Below are 17,133 nucleotides of genomic sequence, written 5' to 3'. Positions count from 1 at the left end.
GCCTTCAGTTGTTGGCATCAAAATAACTAAACTGGCAACTCTTTCTTCCAGTGATTTGTCACTTAGAAGCCCAGAGCTGTGATGAAATGGAGTGATGTGACCACACGATTCTGAAGAATTTGTGCCAGTTCGGTTACTCCACACAGATACTACACTTACACCCTTGGACACATTCATCTATGCAGCTTCTCAGCGCTACCACTGGGTGGCGTCAGTGGGATAAAGTGTGGCATGACTCTCCAGACATTTCAGACATGTTATTTGTGTGACTTGCCTCCCTCCCTCTAAGCCAAGTAAAGCATTAATGTGTCCTCTCAAGCAATGCCTTTCTAGGGGGCAAGTAAATATTTTAGAAGTATTGCTCCATGTGACAGGCCGCGATAGTTTACAATCCTCTGGTTTCCTTTTACATCTGGTAATCTAATAGATCTAAGCGAGGTGATCTAAGACTACACTTCCCATAATGCATTGGTATGTTTAATGAGAAATGATTGCTAGTAGGTTGAAGTCAACAGGGCAACTGTATCTGTTCAGCTGCAACATATTTTTGTTACATACGTCTCTGCTGTCCTTTCACTTTCGCAAACATGCTTTTCAAAATGCTGGTATTCATTCCAGTACATGACAAGAACTGTGACACGTCTGTTTTACACTTCCTTAAAATAAGAATGCCCCGTGTCCAATTTGGGGCTGGGGACTGCCTTCTTCTATCGATTATTACTTCTATGCTTGAAATATCACGTTTCAGAAATCCTGATCACAACTGGGGAGGAGGTTGAAAAAACCCTCTCTCTCAAATCGCGCGGCCAACTGAATAAAACAACACTGCTCTGTCCTGTCAGAGCTGGAACAAGGGACGCGGGCTTCCCCAGTATTCACAGAAAGCAGTCCAACGTGGCTTTCAACTTATGAATCCATGTTAGACATGGTTTTTCAGCCAGTCCTGGTTTTTCATTGACCAGCCAGAAGCTTTCTGGGACTTGTAGTTTCACTCTCCTCATTTTAAGTATGGGCCCACAAGTCCCAGCGTACATGGTTGGAGGCAGCATGTGTGCCCGTGGGAAGTGTAAGAGTTTTATATTCAAGAGTGCAGGCGCTAAAACACTTTTTAGTTTTATTTTGGTTTAAACTGAAAATATACTGAGAGCTGTCTCGATTTACAGGACCAGTTATGTGAAGTTCTCCCAGTCCATTACCTTCTGGGCGTTGTAGACCTGTTTATACTATGTGAAACACGGACCACAAGTCCCAGAATGCATAGGAAACAAATGGACTGGCCCAACTTCACACACATGCAACCCGGCAAAATAGAAGCTCTCTTGACCCGAGGCAGTTACAACGGCTCTTTTGATGTTGTCTAATCAGGAAGCACCTTTAACCTCTGCCTATAGGTCGGGTCAACATAGTTGTCAGCATAGCTGTGAAAAGTTTTTTTTCCCATAAACAATGTTACGCATGCCGGGAATTGTAGTTTAACCTTCCTCGGTGTACATATGCGCCCGATGGTGCTAAATATTTCGGCTGAAACCCCAGTCCTGGCTCCAAGTCCCCCTTGACGCAAGAGGGAGGTTGGTAGCCAGCTGTCAACTTAAAGGTTTTTGCAAAGTTTGAGGTCTGCAGGAACAGGCTTCTCAGTGAACCTCTCCATGATCAGAGCTTGGGCGCGCGCTTGCTGCAGCTGTTCTCAATTAATTATGCAAATGAGGTGATCGCTTAATAGAAAGGGAATGTTGGTGCTTCAAACGTGTACTTCCGGTCAGTTTTTCAAGGTTTGAAGGGCAGCAGGGGATGTAACTTTACTGAGTAAGTGGCCGTCTGTTGCAACTTTTACCGTCTACTTAAAAAGTTCATGTTTTTAAATCGGTAAACAATTCTCCCCAACATCACCTGACATTGGAAGGCATCCAATAGGAAAGTGTTCTTTAAATATTGCATATAAAAGTCTCCTTTATTTATTAATGAAGTAGTTTTTTCACCATTGTTCCCGTGCTCTACTGTAAGCAAGAGTACACTTTTAATTTGTAATAACGGAACTTATTTTAATTGTGTGCACGGAGCTGGCCCCCAAGGGCAATGCTTGTTGATTTAGCAGCAGTGAAGTGACTTCTTGACACTGCAAAACACCCAAGGCCTCCATTTCAGTTCAAACTGCCTCGCCGGGCCTCGTTCAAACATTGAAGCAAAAACGGGGCTCGAAAACTTTTTTTGTATGAAACTTTATTCCCACGTGTTACTTAAGGCGTTTTATTTCTTTCGGAATTTGTTGTTGGAAAAAAGTGATATGTTAGGGCAGTGCAGACTGTATTTGCAGTTGTTTTTCAAGCTCCGTTCCTACATTTTCGGTGTTTTGCGTTGTTTTCGCCCACCTCATGAAAAGGTATGGTAAATTTAAAGCGCAAAATCCGAGCCAGCAATTTGCCAGCTGTTCTTCAAAGTAACTACTGCACGAGTGCACGCAAACCTCTTGCAATAGGTCAAAAAGCAAGGCCTGGGTGTAAATGACGGCCGCACTCATGCCAGTCCCGGTTTCCCTACTTGACCAAACTGTGTGATCCTCGTCAATTGTATTTCGCTTCACCTTTCTGTATTATGTTATGATATATGGAGCACCCTTAAATCTGAGATTAGAATACACGCTGTACAAAACCTGCTGTGTGATTTACTAAACTATACAGTATTTGCATGTATATTATTAACCAAATCCACAGACTGGCTTCACGTGACAACTAAGTTCATAATGGCATTCTTGTAGGGTGGGGGGATGAATGTTTCCAAATTCATGTTTCAGAACTATTACTTTGCCTTTCACTACAGTTGTATAATCTGAGGTACTAAGGTGCGAACACTCCAGTAAATTAATGAAATACACTTTTTAGTATTTTGAGGAGCTTTTACCATATTTTTAGCTTTGTTGCGCAATGTCTTTAAAATCGAGGTGTTTGTAAAGGTGAGTGGGTCGGGGCACCTTTGCTTCTTTTCCGTCAGTTAATGTAAATAACCGGTTTCTGAATGTCAATGCGAAGTAAACTTGAGCCCTAGACCAAGGGGGTGCATGTGAAGTGTACAGGGACTTGCTGGAGGGAAGAAAGTCTGGTAAATAATAGACCATGCGGGTTGTGGTAAGCACAAAAACCTACCTGTTATAACCATATGGAATATAATGTCTGCAGCTGGGTGCACTTTATCACACATGACCAATTGCAATCCCTGCATTGTCTGAATATATTGGGTGCAATAAATATCTTTCCCTTTTTTTGAGACAACTGTCATCAGGGACTTAGGGGCAGATTTATGTTAACTGGCGCATCCCCAGGGATGCGCCAGTTAACGTGCGCCACAGTGCGCCACCCATGGTGCAAAAACGGCACAGATGCGTCACGCATCTGTGCCGGAAATGTGGCGCATTGCTGGAGTTGCGTCGCAAGCTCCAGCAAGGCTCGGGGGTGCACCATGTGCACAATGCTGCGTCAAGACCTACGCCTGCTTCAAGCAGGCGCAGGGTTTTGACGCAGCATTGGCCTGAAAGTGACGGAGTGAAATCTCATAGATTTCACTCAGCCACTTTCAGGAGGCGTTCCTGCGCAGGAACGCCCCCCCCCCCCCCCTGCGCAGGAACGCCTCCTTATGGCGCAGTGCTCTACAACGTGACGCATCTCCTGGATGCGTCACGTTGTAAATAGGGCGCATTGTTGCACTGCAGTTGCGTAAAATAAAGTGACGCAATTGCGGCGCAAAGAGGTGCAACGGCCTCATAAATCTGCCCCTCAGTGTCCAAAAGCTAAGAGGTCCTAGACCTGTGCCACACTCCACTCAGTATTTCCAAATTCAATACGTTTCTCTCCCTGTATGTTTCTGTGCCCAAAATGCGTCACGCCATCGGTTTCAATGCAAAAGCATCCCTCAAGCTGTCAACCCATGTGCTCTTCAACCTTTCCTGTGGTCGTTGTGCTCTGTCCATGCAGGCCCAGCCCCCAGACTCATCGTGCTGTTGCCAAACTAGCCCCTCCCTCAGAAGGCTCCGCAGGCTTGTGGGGCCTCACCCGCTAGGCTCCTTGGGCTGTTGGCCTATGAGGCTTTGACTGGGCACTGCATTGTCTGCCCACTTTGGCACTCTTCTGCTCAGGTTGCCTGTGCCGTCTGACGGTGCCAGCCCCCTCCTGCCAAGGCTTCTCAAGCTGTGGCCCCTCTCTGCTCTGGTTCCTCACCTTTTGGGCCCCTCCCTACCAGTGCTTAATTTGTAAATAAATAAGTGCCAGGGCTCTCGTCAGGAGGCCACTGCAGCTTGCACTGTCCATTGCTCCTGCCAGCGCTGCCAATGACAGTACCAGCACAACTACTAATCCTCACACTGCTACAAGTGTGACAATTCAGACTGGTCGAGGCCCCCAAAGCTGGAAGAATGGCTTGGGCGGCAGCTATTAGTTCTTTTTTTATGTATATTAAATTAATAAAACAACGGTTGTTCTACTTCTCTCTAAATCGCACAAACAGCACCACCATGTGGCAGCTATGATAACTGGCAGTGTTGACAATTAATTGCCAGTGCTGAGCACTGGAAACCACCAGCTCAAGTTAAGCTCTGCTCCCTACCCACCCAGTCCAGGCTCCCCTACTTGCACTGAGGGGGCCATGTCTGCACCTCCAGGCTACTTGGACTCTCTGGCCATGTCCGCCTGCTCCCGACCCAGATTTCTGTGTTGTACTGTATTGAAATAGCATTTATACATATCACTTCCTACCCGTGACAAGGCATTGCAGCGCTTTACGGCAAATAACACACTACTTGGGAGGATGTTAGCAGTCAATCCATTGGTTATTGGAATTCTTTTACTTTCAAAGAAAACACCATGCATTTACTCCAGCTTCTTTGTTGTACATTAAGGACGTAGCCGTGATCATTAGAGGGGAGGATGTGAGAAACTTGATGAAATGAATAGCTATTGTTAGGTTGCCGGGATATATTTTTTATATTCCGATGAATAACCATGCACATGCAGAAAAGTACAGAGAGGATCCACTTCAGCTGGGATATTCGTTTATTTGGTTGAGGGGAAACAATTGTATGTATATATAATTAATCGTGTAGAAGGACTGGAGATGGGGCATTCAAAATAAATATGGGAGAAAAAAATAAGTTTAAATCCAGGCTATTTTTTTTTTTCCATGCAGGGTTTTAGGAATATAGCAGGGAGACTTTTGCACAGCATGCAGTCTGTGGATATAAACCTGTAGACAAAGACACCTTTTAAATTGTACTGTACATGAATGTGGCTTTGTGTCCTGATAAAACAGTCTTTTTAGAGACAACACTTTAACTTTTATGAAGTGCCATACACTTTCCTCCCCCCGCCCCCGAAAGCAACACAAGTGCTTGCTTACACCCTTTTACGAGCGACTTTTGAGCAGTGGCATTTAAGCATATCCCAGTACCCAACACCACCATTGAGAAATCGCTTTTGCAATCACCTCGCTTGCAAACCCAGAAAAGGCACCCGTGTGTACAGATTTCAGCAACGGTGGCTCCCGTTCCCAGACACTGACCATAATAATATTAGTAGCTCTCAATGCGTTTCATTGAACATATTAAGCTCCCAGTACAGAAAAGGTTGAAGACCCCTGTGGGCCCTTCTTCCACCCAGACCAGGTTCCTTGCGCTGTGCCCAGAGGCTGAAGTGAGCGGGAACTATTGGGAACAATGTTCCCAAGCTTTTGTAATTTTATCAAAACAGTTCCCATACTTCTTGTCAAAGAACAACCATTCCTGTTTGGTCAATGACAGTCTTGAGTTGCCTCATTTTCAAAATAAAGAAAGGGGGGGTTCCACTACTGTGAAGATTAGTTTAACTTGCTTTTGTTTTACATTGAAGGTGCATGTACTTTTAAATAAAGTTTTTAATTTTGTGTGTGTGTGTGTATATGTATATATGTATATATATATATGTATATATAATTATACTGTTCCCTTTAGTGAAAGTCTTACAATATAGTTAACACATATTTTGTTCTTATTAGTTATGTATTTGATCCTGACTTTGCACTCGCTGATCTGCCCAAAGACGTTTTAAGGCATGGGCAATTGCCCAGGGCCCTCACTTTCCTAGGTGCCCCCTGGGAAAGTGATTTTTCTCTTTATTTTTTTCTCCATCTAACCTCTGCCTATCCTATTATTCTGTTTGCATCACTCTCCCTATCTTCCTACCTCTACCTCGGACTCTGTTTCTCCACCCTGAATCATTTAAAAGATTTTTAGGTTCATGGACTAGACGTATTTCAGCTTTTTGTATTGCCTTGTTAAAGGATTACATATAATCTAGTACTGTTTGGCGTTATGCAGGCTTGAATTAGCAAGAAATGGATAATAAAATTAAAATTTATTCTGTATAGGGAACCCAAATTTGTCTTGCCCAGGGCCCCCAAAATCCTTAAGATGACACTGGATCTGCCCCCATTGTGTTCAGGATCACAGTTCCCATGCTTTTTTTTTTTTATGCACTCTCTGTCTCGCATATACTGCCCAAGATCCTCGTGTTATAGCGGCCCTGCGACTCTACCCAGATTACTCGCGTTGTGGGACCCCCTGCTTCAGCTCATCACCCTACAGATCCCTCCTGCACAAGCTCCTTATTTTGTAGACACCCCCTCTTGACTCCACCCTTTTCCACTCATGGAGACTCCTCTAGCTGTGGGCCCCCCTAACCCAGACTGCTCTGAGCCCCCACCTGACCCATTGGAGCAATGGCCAAGCACTAATTTTAGTTTGTGTGGGCGGTCACATGAAACTTTATTGCACATAGCGTGTCATTGCCCTATACTGCTCAACATATTTAGCATTTTTTTAATAACCCTTATTTCTTAAAGCCGGGGTAAGCTCGCTCGTCAGGCTTTGAGCTTATGCTTCTTGAGCCAATTGATTCCCCCTGCTATGCCAATCTATAAAGCTTTTGGCCATTGCTGAAAAACAGTTGGGGTCGGCAGTCTAGGGGGTGCCTTAAAGAAGTAAGAATCAAATGTGAAATCCCTGATGTGTTTTTTTCTTTTCTTATATTATCTGCACAATATGGATATCATAGTCTGTTTATACAATGGATTTTATTATGTATACATTTTAATATGTGTAAATCTTTTGAAATGATTGTTTTAGACAATCTTCCTTTAGAAAATAGACCACCCTGCTTAACCTGTATCTTGCATTTTTTTTTACACAAGTGGCGCTCAAATGTATTTTATAGCTGAAGTTATTTTGAAAACAATGATGCATGTCTATAGCTTACTTGCACAATGAGGATATTGTGGATGATTTAGCGTTTATGGTATTCCGCTTTAAGCGATATCTTGAAACTGCACTTTTTTTGTGCCTATTTGCACAATGGAATTTATTTGGTATAAAATCAATGAATTGGGTCAGTTATTAATAATAAGTGTTTTGCTGTTATGGCAATAAGCCCCAACTGTGTATTAAAGTCAGTTGCTCTTTTTCAGTTTTTCTAGACCTTATGGATTTTACAGCCCTGTCCGTGTACTTCTTTTTTTTTTTTTTTTCTTTTTTTGTAGAAACTTTATGAATCCGACTGGTTGCAGGTTTTAAATTTAAGACTCATAGATATATTATTCACTCGATTTGTAATCGGTATCCATTGTTTCATAAATAGTGTTTTCTTTTGCAATCGTTTTTTAAAAGTTTTACTTGCAATGTTTTTTGATAATCTAGCAATAAAGATCTACTACTACTACTACTACTACTACTACTACTACTACTACTCCACCAAAACTCCTCTGGATATGTATCCACCACATGACCAATCCCGCCCAGAGTCCTCTCGTTAGGATCCCACCGCGCCCATGCTCCTCTGGCTGAGGCGGCCCTGAGCCACTCCTGCCAAGGCGCCTTATCTGTGGGCTCCTTGTCCTGTTGACCCCGCCATACACTCCGCCCAGCCTTTTTGCGCTGTGGGTCCCACGAAGACCCTTTCCACCTAGTCTTCCGGTGCTGTGGCCCACTGATGCGCCATACCCAGACTCCTTGCTTCACCCAGGCTGCTCCGGCTGTGGGGCCGACTCACCCCAACCCGCTCGGGCTCCTCTGGCTGTGGGGCCGACTCACCCCAACCCGCTCAGGCTCCTCTGGCTGTGGGGCCGACTCACCCCAACCCGCCCAGGCTCCTCTGGCTGTGGGGCCCACCCCAACCCGCTCGGGCTCCTCTGGCTGTGGGGCCGACTCACCCCAACCCGCTCGGGCTCCTCTGGCTGTGGGGCCGACTCACCCCAACCCGCTCGGGCTCCTCTGGCTGTGGGGCCGACTCACCCCAACCCGCTCGGGCTCCTCTGGCTGTGGGGCCGACTCACCCCAACCCGCTCAGGCTCCTCTGGCTGTGGGGCCCACCCCAACCCGCCCAGGCTCCTCTGGCTGTGGGGCTTCTACGACCTACCCCATCTTCTGAAACTCTTCACATCGTGCCAAAGTTCCTTATGTTTTTTGTGTTCACATACATTTTAGTCTTTTTATTGCAGTTTTTTCTAATACCGGCCATACAATGCTTCATCGACGTGGTATTCCTACCGCTTTCACTTGCACAAGGCTCTTTCTTCAATGTAACCTTCCCTTCTTGTTTTCAGGGGCCATCATGTCCTCAGTGGCGTCCTTGCCTCTAAGGCTGAGCTCCCACAAGAGTGTGCGCAGCACCCCAGTTCAAGTTCAAGCAAGACTCTACTATGGAACGGACACACATCAGGGCCACCATTTTGGAGAAAGGAACCCGCCTTCATTTCACCTGGCACAGGACAGTCACAGCAGCAGTTATGAGGGGTAGGTCATGTTTCACTGTATCTATCACTGTAAAATTAACCCAACATGTGTCCATAATTTTCAGAAGATGCCAACCTGTAATTTTCTACTGTGGTTCAGTCCAGAACTAACAATTGTCAGACTCCTTTGCTCCTTTTTACACTGCCCATTCTACATCCCCATATTATCTTATCTGCTTTTCTACTTTCCCGTATATTACAATATACTCTCTCCTATATCACCCTGGCTCACCGTTCTTCAAAGTGCGGCCAGGCCACCATCCTGAACATGTCCAAAGGTTCATCTTTTTACGTCTCTTCTCAATCTATCTGTCCATTAATAACCGGATACCTCCTCTTTCTCACCTTGCTCTTCCTTTCATCAGAAGGATCTTCCTTTTATTACTTTTTTCTACCATAATGTGAGGTTGGCTCTTCTATACCAGTCTCACCCCCACTCCTTACTCAATGCACTCATTCATCGGTCATACACTTGCCTCTCTCACCTGAATCCTTTCTACCTTTCTTCTTCCTCTGTCTGGTGCTTCTTAGTAACCGCTCGCGGATTTTCGGTAAATTCGCAATCCGCGAACTCTCGCGAATTTACAGAAAATCCGCACGCTGCGGATTTTTTTTCTTGGTGATACAATATTGCGGCGTTCACTTACCGTCATTCAGCGTTTGCCGAGTTGTTTTTCTCGATATTTTGCAAGTGCTGCGCCAATTTGGATCTTGCGCGGGATCCCGCGGGAGTTTGGCGACGCATTGCGAGAGTTCGCAATTGCGAACATGTAGGTGCGGGGCAGCAACAATCTCGCACTCGCAAAATTACAAAATTTGCAATTCTGCACAAGAAATCCACTAGCAAGCAGCATAGACCTTCTGAAAATGATGATTTTTATCAGAATAACTCCTCAGGTTGACATTTGCCTTTTTTGGATTTGAGGCCTTTTGACTTTCTTTGGATCACTTTTGGATTAGAAATCAACTTTCACAAGTAAGTTTGTTTGGGGCATTACAGTTGCTGTTCTGCAGAAAAACGAGTTTTGCAAAACTGAAAGCACTCAGCAGGTGCAAAAGTTCAAACTCCTCATTAGTAACCATTCCCTGTAGTGCTTCCTGACTGGGGCCCCTCCAGAGTTCAGTTGCTAGTTGCAACAATTCTATGACCCTGCTCTGACCCTCACAGCAGGCTCATAGAATAGCTACAAGTAGGCCACAAAGGTCCTGGAAAAAAAATTGCACTGCAACAGAAAGCAAATTACAGATAAGGAAGCAGGTGCCAGACTGGAATTTTAAAACGGTGACACATTAATAAATCAACCCCAAATTAATTCATGTCAGTTGAAGTAGGGCAGGTGTGCTTGCTTTCCCCCCCATAATCTACAGTGATGTACCAGAGGGTGGCATTGATGTACCAGAGGGAGGCATGGGTAAAACAGGGTGGCAGTGGTGAAACAGAGGGTACTGTGAACCTGTGATGAATGAACCAGACGTAGAAACAACATGGTCGCGACCGTTGCGAGCCGGCAAGTAAGTTCGCAATTGCGAACTGGTACAAAACCCTCGCAAACTGGCAGAAACCCTTGCAAACACAAAAATCTGCAAATTCGCGGATTTTGCGGATTGCGAGTTCTCAAATTCGCGAACGCCAGATTCGCAAAATTCACCCATGCTTAAAAGGTACATTTAAATATTTATTTTGATACATAATTTAGATTATAGGGGGAAGTTCATGAAGTAAAATCTATCGCTAGGTATAATTTTAGAACCTTTAAATGTTTTTTTTAAAAAACACACAGTACTTGACATATTTTATTGTTTACATACCAATGTTCAATCATTGTGGCAATAAAAGGGGGGTTGGAAATACTTGAACTAATCCTTAACCATGTAAAGTTATCTAAGGATTCAGTTTAATCTGTTCTCACCCTGGAATTACAAAAGGGAACCACAATGAGATGTGTTCCAGTGGTATTTGGCCTCATTGACCGAGGCAGACTGATTCCTTAGTTACTGCAAGTTTTAGCAATTTGTAAATAGATCCCTCTTACCTTGGACAACACACGGAGAATGCACCCGCTTTATTGACATTTTTGGATCAATGTTTAATTCCCACTGGGAATATATTTGGCGATAATTCCCTATCTAAACAGTCATTATAAGGCCTCATTGAGTCTGCAGTCAGTTAATTCTTGTTTATCATTCTTTAGGAGTTTTTGTGACCTCAGCGAAACCTTTGATGAGGACTCCTTGGAGATTGACTGTGGGTTACCTGACTCAAATCTGATTAAAAAGTTGGTTTCCCAAGTGGAGTTCTACCTTTCTGATGAAAATTTAACGAGAGATGCCTTCCTTCTGAAGCACGTACAGAAAAACAAAATGGGATTTGTCAGCATCAAGCTTTTAACTTCCTTTAAGAAGGTAAGTGATGAAATGGATATCTTAAAAAGTATAAGTGTGGGTTAGTGAACATGTAAGGCGGCTACCAAAAAATTCGAAGAACATGAAAGGAGAGTTAAGGTTATGTATCAATCTGTCAAGCATTATTGATTTTTTTAGTAGCCTGTCATTCAAGACAGTGTTTCAAAGGTTGGTGCCTGTGTAGGGTTGAGGGAAGCAGTTCTACCGGCAGTGGACATTATTGCTGTATATCAGCAGGAAAATAACTCTATTCCTTTGCTTCTAATCTTTGATTTATTTCTAGTTTTTTGTTGAATTGTAGCATTCCTATTCTTAAAGATCTCATTGGGTTTGGTGTCTGTCTCCTCGATATTTCAATTTATTTTAATGTACTTTTCATGGCTGCTGTCAAAGTATAGCAATATATGCTGATCTATTTATTCACAGTGAAGTTGTAACTGAAGTTAAACAAAAACAAGCATTTGCAATGCAATAGGTCTCGCATTTACGAGAGTTTGATCTATTGGCTATGTAAATGACCATGCCTTTAATTTATGTGTTTATTAAACAGATACATAAGTCATGGTCATTTACAATGCCAATAGCTTAAACTCTCGCAGATGTGAGACTTATTGAATTGCAAATGTGTTCAGCGCGCATTCTATACAAATTTTAAATAAAATAAAAAAATGCATTGGAGAGCATGTCCTGCTTGCTGCAGCAGGCAGGATAAAGATATTTTAGAAAATGGTGCTCGGAGGCTGTAATTAAAGCCTACTGAGTTACAACACGCGTAAAAGGGGTTGTCGACATGATAGGTTACCAAATGAGACCAGGCGGTATTAAGGAGGGACTGCCAAGCCTATTGACGAATGAACAGCCACAGTTTGCAGTGGACAATGACACAAGCAAATGAAAAATGTGGGCAGAGCTTCATGTCCGAACCTGAAAACAGCATGCCTCGTAGAGCAGCGCATGCGCTGCCCACGCTTGACCTAAAATCACGGTAATTGTTTTGTTAAATGAAAATAAAGGTATCAAAAACTTGATTAAGTTGTTTGGAGGTAAAGATACTAGGTTCCAGGACAACGAATAATGAATATATTATCCATCACAAACTCCCAATCAACAGGGTTAATTGCTGTTCTTATTGGTGTGGGATATTGCTACACGCTTGTGATTGTTTTTTATGCTTCTTGTTTTGAAAAAATCGTATTTACCTATTGGTTGGAAGACCGGTGCAAGGATTTGAAGGCATATTGAGGGCACTCGATGTATCGATCCATTCCGATAAGTAGGGCACAAGTTAAGTCTATTTTGACATTGAATTCTTACACTATTTTCCCAGTGATTGGAGGTTGGGCAGCTAAAAGTGAAAAGTGCATGATGTTAATTCCCTTAGATAAATATTGGGAGCCAGGGCATCAGCAAGGTAAACTTAAAGTATCTTTTTCTGAGCCTATATACAAATGACGGTGGACGAGTGATGCTGTTTTCTGCTGCACGTGCAGGATTGGTCCGAATGTTTCTTTCTCTAGGGATAGCTGGGCCTTTGTGGTTACAAAGGGTCACATAATGATATCATTAAAGATATTTATTGCCTGTTGGAAATGTATACGAGCATAAAAGTAGCAGAGGTGACTAAGGGCTGGATGGACTTAATTCTCCTTGAGGAAGGCCAGTCTGAGAAGAAGTTCATAGTGGTTATCCTTGAGATACTGAATTGGCACATATGTTGGAGCTTTTCAGCAATCAAACTAGTTTGACTAAAGTTCCACTAACAATTGGTTCATTTGTAATCTCTGAGGCAACCAACGATTATGGCACATATCTGTCTGGGAATGGCGTAGAGAGAGGGCTTATAATTATTATATCATCTAGACTCAATCGAAGGTGCTCAGAAGTTACTGTAGTATGTTTCTGAGTATGTCACTGTATAAAAGGAGAAGTGAGTGATCGTTGTCAAGTGACCCAAGAGGTGTTTGTGGTTTTGAAGTTTATACTTGTTAAGAAGTCTTTGTTGCTGCCTATGACTGGGTTTTGGGTTTGTACCGGGTGTTGATCTAGTTAACCTGGTAGGGATTAGCATGAAACTAGTTACTTGATAAGTTTCAGTTTGAATTCACGTCAGTCTTATTCGAGTTCAATCAGAGGTATTGGCATGTAGGTCGATGTTTCTCGTCGAACTCTGTTGGTCTGTAAACTGGAGGCTGGTTCTGTATCTTCCAATAGGGAAAAGCTATTAAATATTTTGTGTTGTCCCTGTGATTCTTTGGAATGCACTCTCCTTATCGAGCCGCACTGGTGACCCAAAGCAGCCCTGGCAGTGTCCGACTAACCCCTGTATGTTGCACAGCGAGCCTAATCACAAGAGGGGTTTACAGGGGTTCTCCCCAACCAAGAAAATCTGGGGGGAAAATGGTGCATTCTACAACATATTTGGCATTATATAGTCAATAGTATTAGCTTTTAAGGCATAGTAAATGGTGACCTTACAGTGCACCAGGATACGACAATCTTTGAGGCTTTCAATGATTCCCTCACTATCACCTTCCAACAGTGCCCCTCCTCTCTCCATAGCCACCCCTCTCACATCTATTTAATTTAGCACCTCTCATACCAGTGTAGGGTATCAGAACTTTACATCACACTCCTAGAGACAATGAATAATGTGTGTAAATCAGTGTATGAAAATGTTTCATAAGACAAAAGGTACTAGGGGGTGTTGGCCTTTAAGAGTGCTTGGTCTGGAGAAGCACAAATTCAGGATTCAAAATGTAACTCTGTGCTTAGGGTTGGCTTAACTAATAAGAATTGATTTCTACCCAAACAAACCCTTTTTGACAACATTGGGATAATGAGAGACTGGAGAAAACCTAACATTCTATCCTTTATCATGCAGTTTGCATGCAGCTCTTTGGCCGTTCAAGCTTATTGTGCTACATTAGGGTTGTAATTTATGAACTGCAAGCAACAAAAGAATCTGTGACAAAAGCAGGAACTCACTGAGCTATGTACATAAAATACTGTTTTGGGTTCTGCATAGTACACCTTCTTTGCGGCAGGCATATTAACCTTCTGCCCTACCTTAGATGAGGCAAAGCTGCCACTAGACAAAACTCTGATCTCTCTCCAGCAGGGACATTAATCACTAGAAATATCGTAACACATTTAATGTTGCTGAAAATTGCTGAATATACAAGGGGCTCTGTAGTGGGAGCTTTTAAAACATTAACATTTTAAAACACCGGGATGATGGAAACGAAAGTGAATGGTGAGTGGAGACTGCTGCCTTTTTTTTTTGTGGGGTGTTTTTTGTGTTTTTTTTTTTTTTTGATTGGAGGCTAATAATGTAGCACTGCTGCAAAACCAGCACCCAGTAACAAAACTGGCTCCACACACTTCCAGCCTCCTGGGGAAATGCACAATGTCCTGTACAGCCGTTCCGGCCTTACTTCTTATTGCTTTCCTCAGGTTTTTATCTACAATACAGTATTATGTTTACAGGGTTCGCACCATTTCCGTGTTTAAGCGCTTTTAGAATAATTTCTTGACTCCGCATTTGCCTTCTATCTGATGATGAATTGAATGCTGAAACAGATTTGTTTTCCTTTTTTAGGTCAAATACCTGACTCGCGACTGGAGGACAACTCTCTATGCCCTCAACTTTTCAGACAATTTGGAGGTTAATGAAGAGGGGACAAAAGTCAGAAGAAAGTCTCCAGTTCCGGAGTCTCTTCTCGGGTTAGCTCCAACCAAGCTTCTCCTAGCGTGGGATTTTGTTCTGCAAGATCATGCTCCTAACATTCTTGTTCAGAACAATACTTTAGAAATAGTCACTAAGATATTCTCTCCTTATGGTGTCATTGTTTCTATACGTGTCTTGAAACCTGGGAAAGAGGTTCCTTCTTATGTGAAAAAATATTTATCAAAATTCCCAGAGCTGAACATCAAGAGCTGTGCTTTAATTGAATATGAAAGCCTTGCAAGTGCCATAAAAGCTCATGAAGAACTAAGTGGAAATCAATGTTCAACCAATGGTGCCAGTATCAAAGTTGTGCTTCTCAATGAAAGAGGTGTCCGAAAGAAAAATGGAGAGGAAAAGGAAGAACTTGAAGACGCTGGGTTTGTGGATAAGAAACCTACAAAGAAGCAGACTAGAGTTGCTGACCAACTGCAGCATGCTGTCGAAGACCTTTCGCTCTACAGTTCTTCGGAGTCAGACAGTGCACCAGCTTCTCCTGTTTTCACTAGTAGATGCTTATCCACTTCAGCCTTCACTAATGGTATTGTTTGCAGTCCAGCCATATTTAAACCAGTTTCATTCAGCAGCCCCCGTTCAAGTCCCCTCTTGACCCGCAAGCTCTTTGCCCATTCCCACTACCCTTCTCCCTTGGCTGTGGAGCAAGTAAATCGAGGATTTTCCACCCATGGCACAAGCCCTGAAATGCAGAAGTTCACAGACTACTCCTCCGATAGTGGGATAAGTTCTGGAAGCCCATGGGTTAAACAACGAAAAGCCGCTGCGTATAGCAAGCTCATGGAAAGTAAGCAAATGCCCTTCAAGCCTTCAGGAAGTACATCTTCATCCTTTCTCCCCTCTGGAGTAATTCGTCTACCACTTGGACCAGATGGTTCCAAGGGTTTCCACAACAGTATTGGAAGGGGCAAATTAGTGCTACGACACTGAAATTTATATTCTGTAATCACCCGATAGCACTTAAATACTGATCAAGATCATCCAAGGAACAGTTTGGGAGGTGTCCGTGTATGACCAATGGAGAGCCATGCAAGATTGTAGCAACTTTTCCTCTAGTCCGATCGAGGCTCACATTGGGTCTTGCTTGTAATGGATTCTAAGATTGAGAAGAGTGTATGGGGGTTCCTGGTTAACTTGCCGCCTTAAACCAGGTGATTGCAGGCATGGGGATGTACATTTCCAAAGGCTCAGGCATGCTTTCTATTTGTTTGAGGATCCATACAGATGGCAGCCAGATCTCTTCTGTAGGGTGCCATTCATCAAAGAGGATGTTCAGACCTTATTAAAGCACAGATCCCATGACCAAAAGACTCTTGTTTGGACTAGCAATACGCACTTCTTCGTAGGGTCATTTTAAGTAAGAAATCAATCTGTATATAAATGGACACTCTGACACAGTACTTTTTTTCGGCTGTGTTCTTCCACTCACACTGGAATTGTTTGAAGTTTGCAATTGATGGAAATTGTGACAGTCAAATTGTGGTACTAATTTCACTGAAGCACTTATAAAGGAAATCATGTGCATCTGGTTTAGTAGTAGACGAGTAGGGATTTGACTTTCACTAATCCAATACATATGTCGGGTATCAAATGTAACATTAATCTGTGTCTATCAGGTTCTATGTCCTGTGATGCAATTGTTTGTATATTTGCCTTTATACGCTCGATAAGATAACAATCCTGCTAATCCCTTAGTGGATCTTTTAAGACCAAATATGATACTCCATGTTGCCATCTTGGAGTTAGTTCAGCAGATAACATGAATGGATCCTTTTCCAAGACCCTTTCTAATACCCCTACTGACATCCGAGTATTGGTTTCAGAAGGTACTCAATGCAGTTAGTGTGAGATTTATTATAAAATGTAGGTTGGAGACAAATTTACTGTTTGAAATAAATGTTTGAGAATTATTTATGTTGATGGTGACTTATTTATTTGTTGAAGGTATAATCGTTCAGATACATTTTAATGTGGATTTCTTTCATTTCTCCCAAAAGCATGAATTCCAAGAGGCTAGTTTTATTTTCTTTCATCTGTGCATGACGCTGAAAAGATCCAGATGTTCCTCGTGCACAGAAGAGGCTCTGTTACCACATCCTCTCTTGTAGAGGCGATGAGTGCTTGAAAGTGACTACACAAGTGATTGTCTTTGCGAGGTGGTAGGAGGTGTTCTGACATTGTCTGCTGAA

General features: G+C 42.9%; 1 protein-coding gene across 1 annotated transcript; it reads left to right on the top strand.

Moving 5' to 3' along the window:
* Nucleotides 1-1,673: 1,673 nt before the first annotated feature.
* On the top strand, nt 1,674-16,854 carry LOC147673393 (la-related protein 6-like). The gene is made up of 4 exons (XM_086947253.1): nt 1,674-1,803; nt 8,614-8,803; nt 10,995-11,205; nt 14,804-16,854. Exons 2-4 carry the CDS (start codon nt 8,622-8,624, stop codon nt 15,872-15,874), a joined length of 1,464 nt encoding a protein of 487 aa, XP_086803379.1. The 5' UTR covers nt 1,674-1,803; nt 8,614-8,621; the 3' UTR covers nt 15,875-16,854.
* Nucleotides 16,855-17,133: the final 279 nt, after the last annotated feature.

This window comes from Lissotriton vulgaris, chromosome 12 (genome assembly GCF_964263255.1).
Source record: "Lissotriton vulgaris chromosome 12, aLisVul1.2, whole genome shotgun sequence".
Classification (NCBI taxonomy): Eukaryota; Metazoa; Chordata; class Amphibia; order Caudata; family Salamandridae; genus Lissotriton; species Lissotriton vulgaris.
This window is presented reverse-complemented; position numbering and strand designations above follow the sequence as displayed.

Coding starts and splice junctions, on each gene's coding strand:
- LOC147673393 (XM_086947253.1), top strand. CDS start 8,622: ATGTCCTCAGTGGCGTCCTTGCCTCTAAGGCTGAGCTCCCACAAGAGT. Junction 8,804..10,994: donor CACAGCAGCAGTTATGAGGG/GTAGGTCATGTT, acceptor ATCATTCTTTAG/GAGTTTTTGTGACCTCAGCG. Junction 11,206..14,803: donor TTTTAACTTCCTTTAAGAAG/GTAAGTGATGAA, acceptor TTCCTTTTTTAG/GTCAAATACCTGACTCGCGA.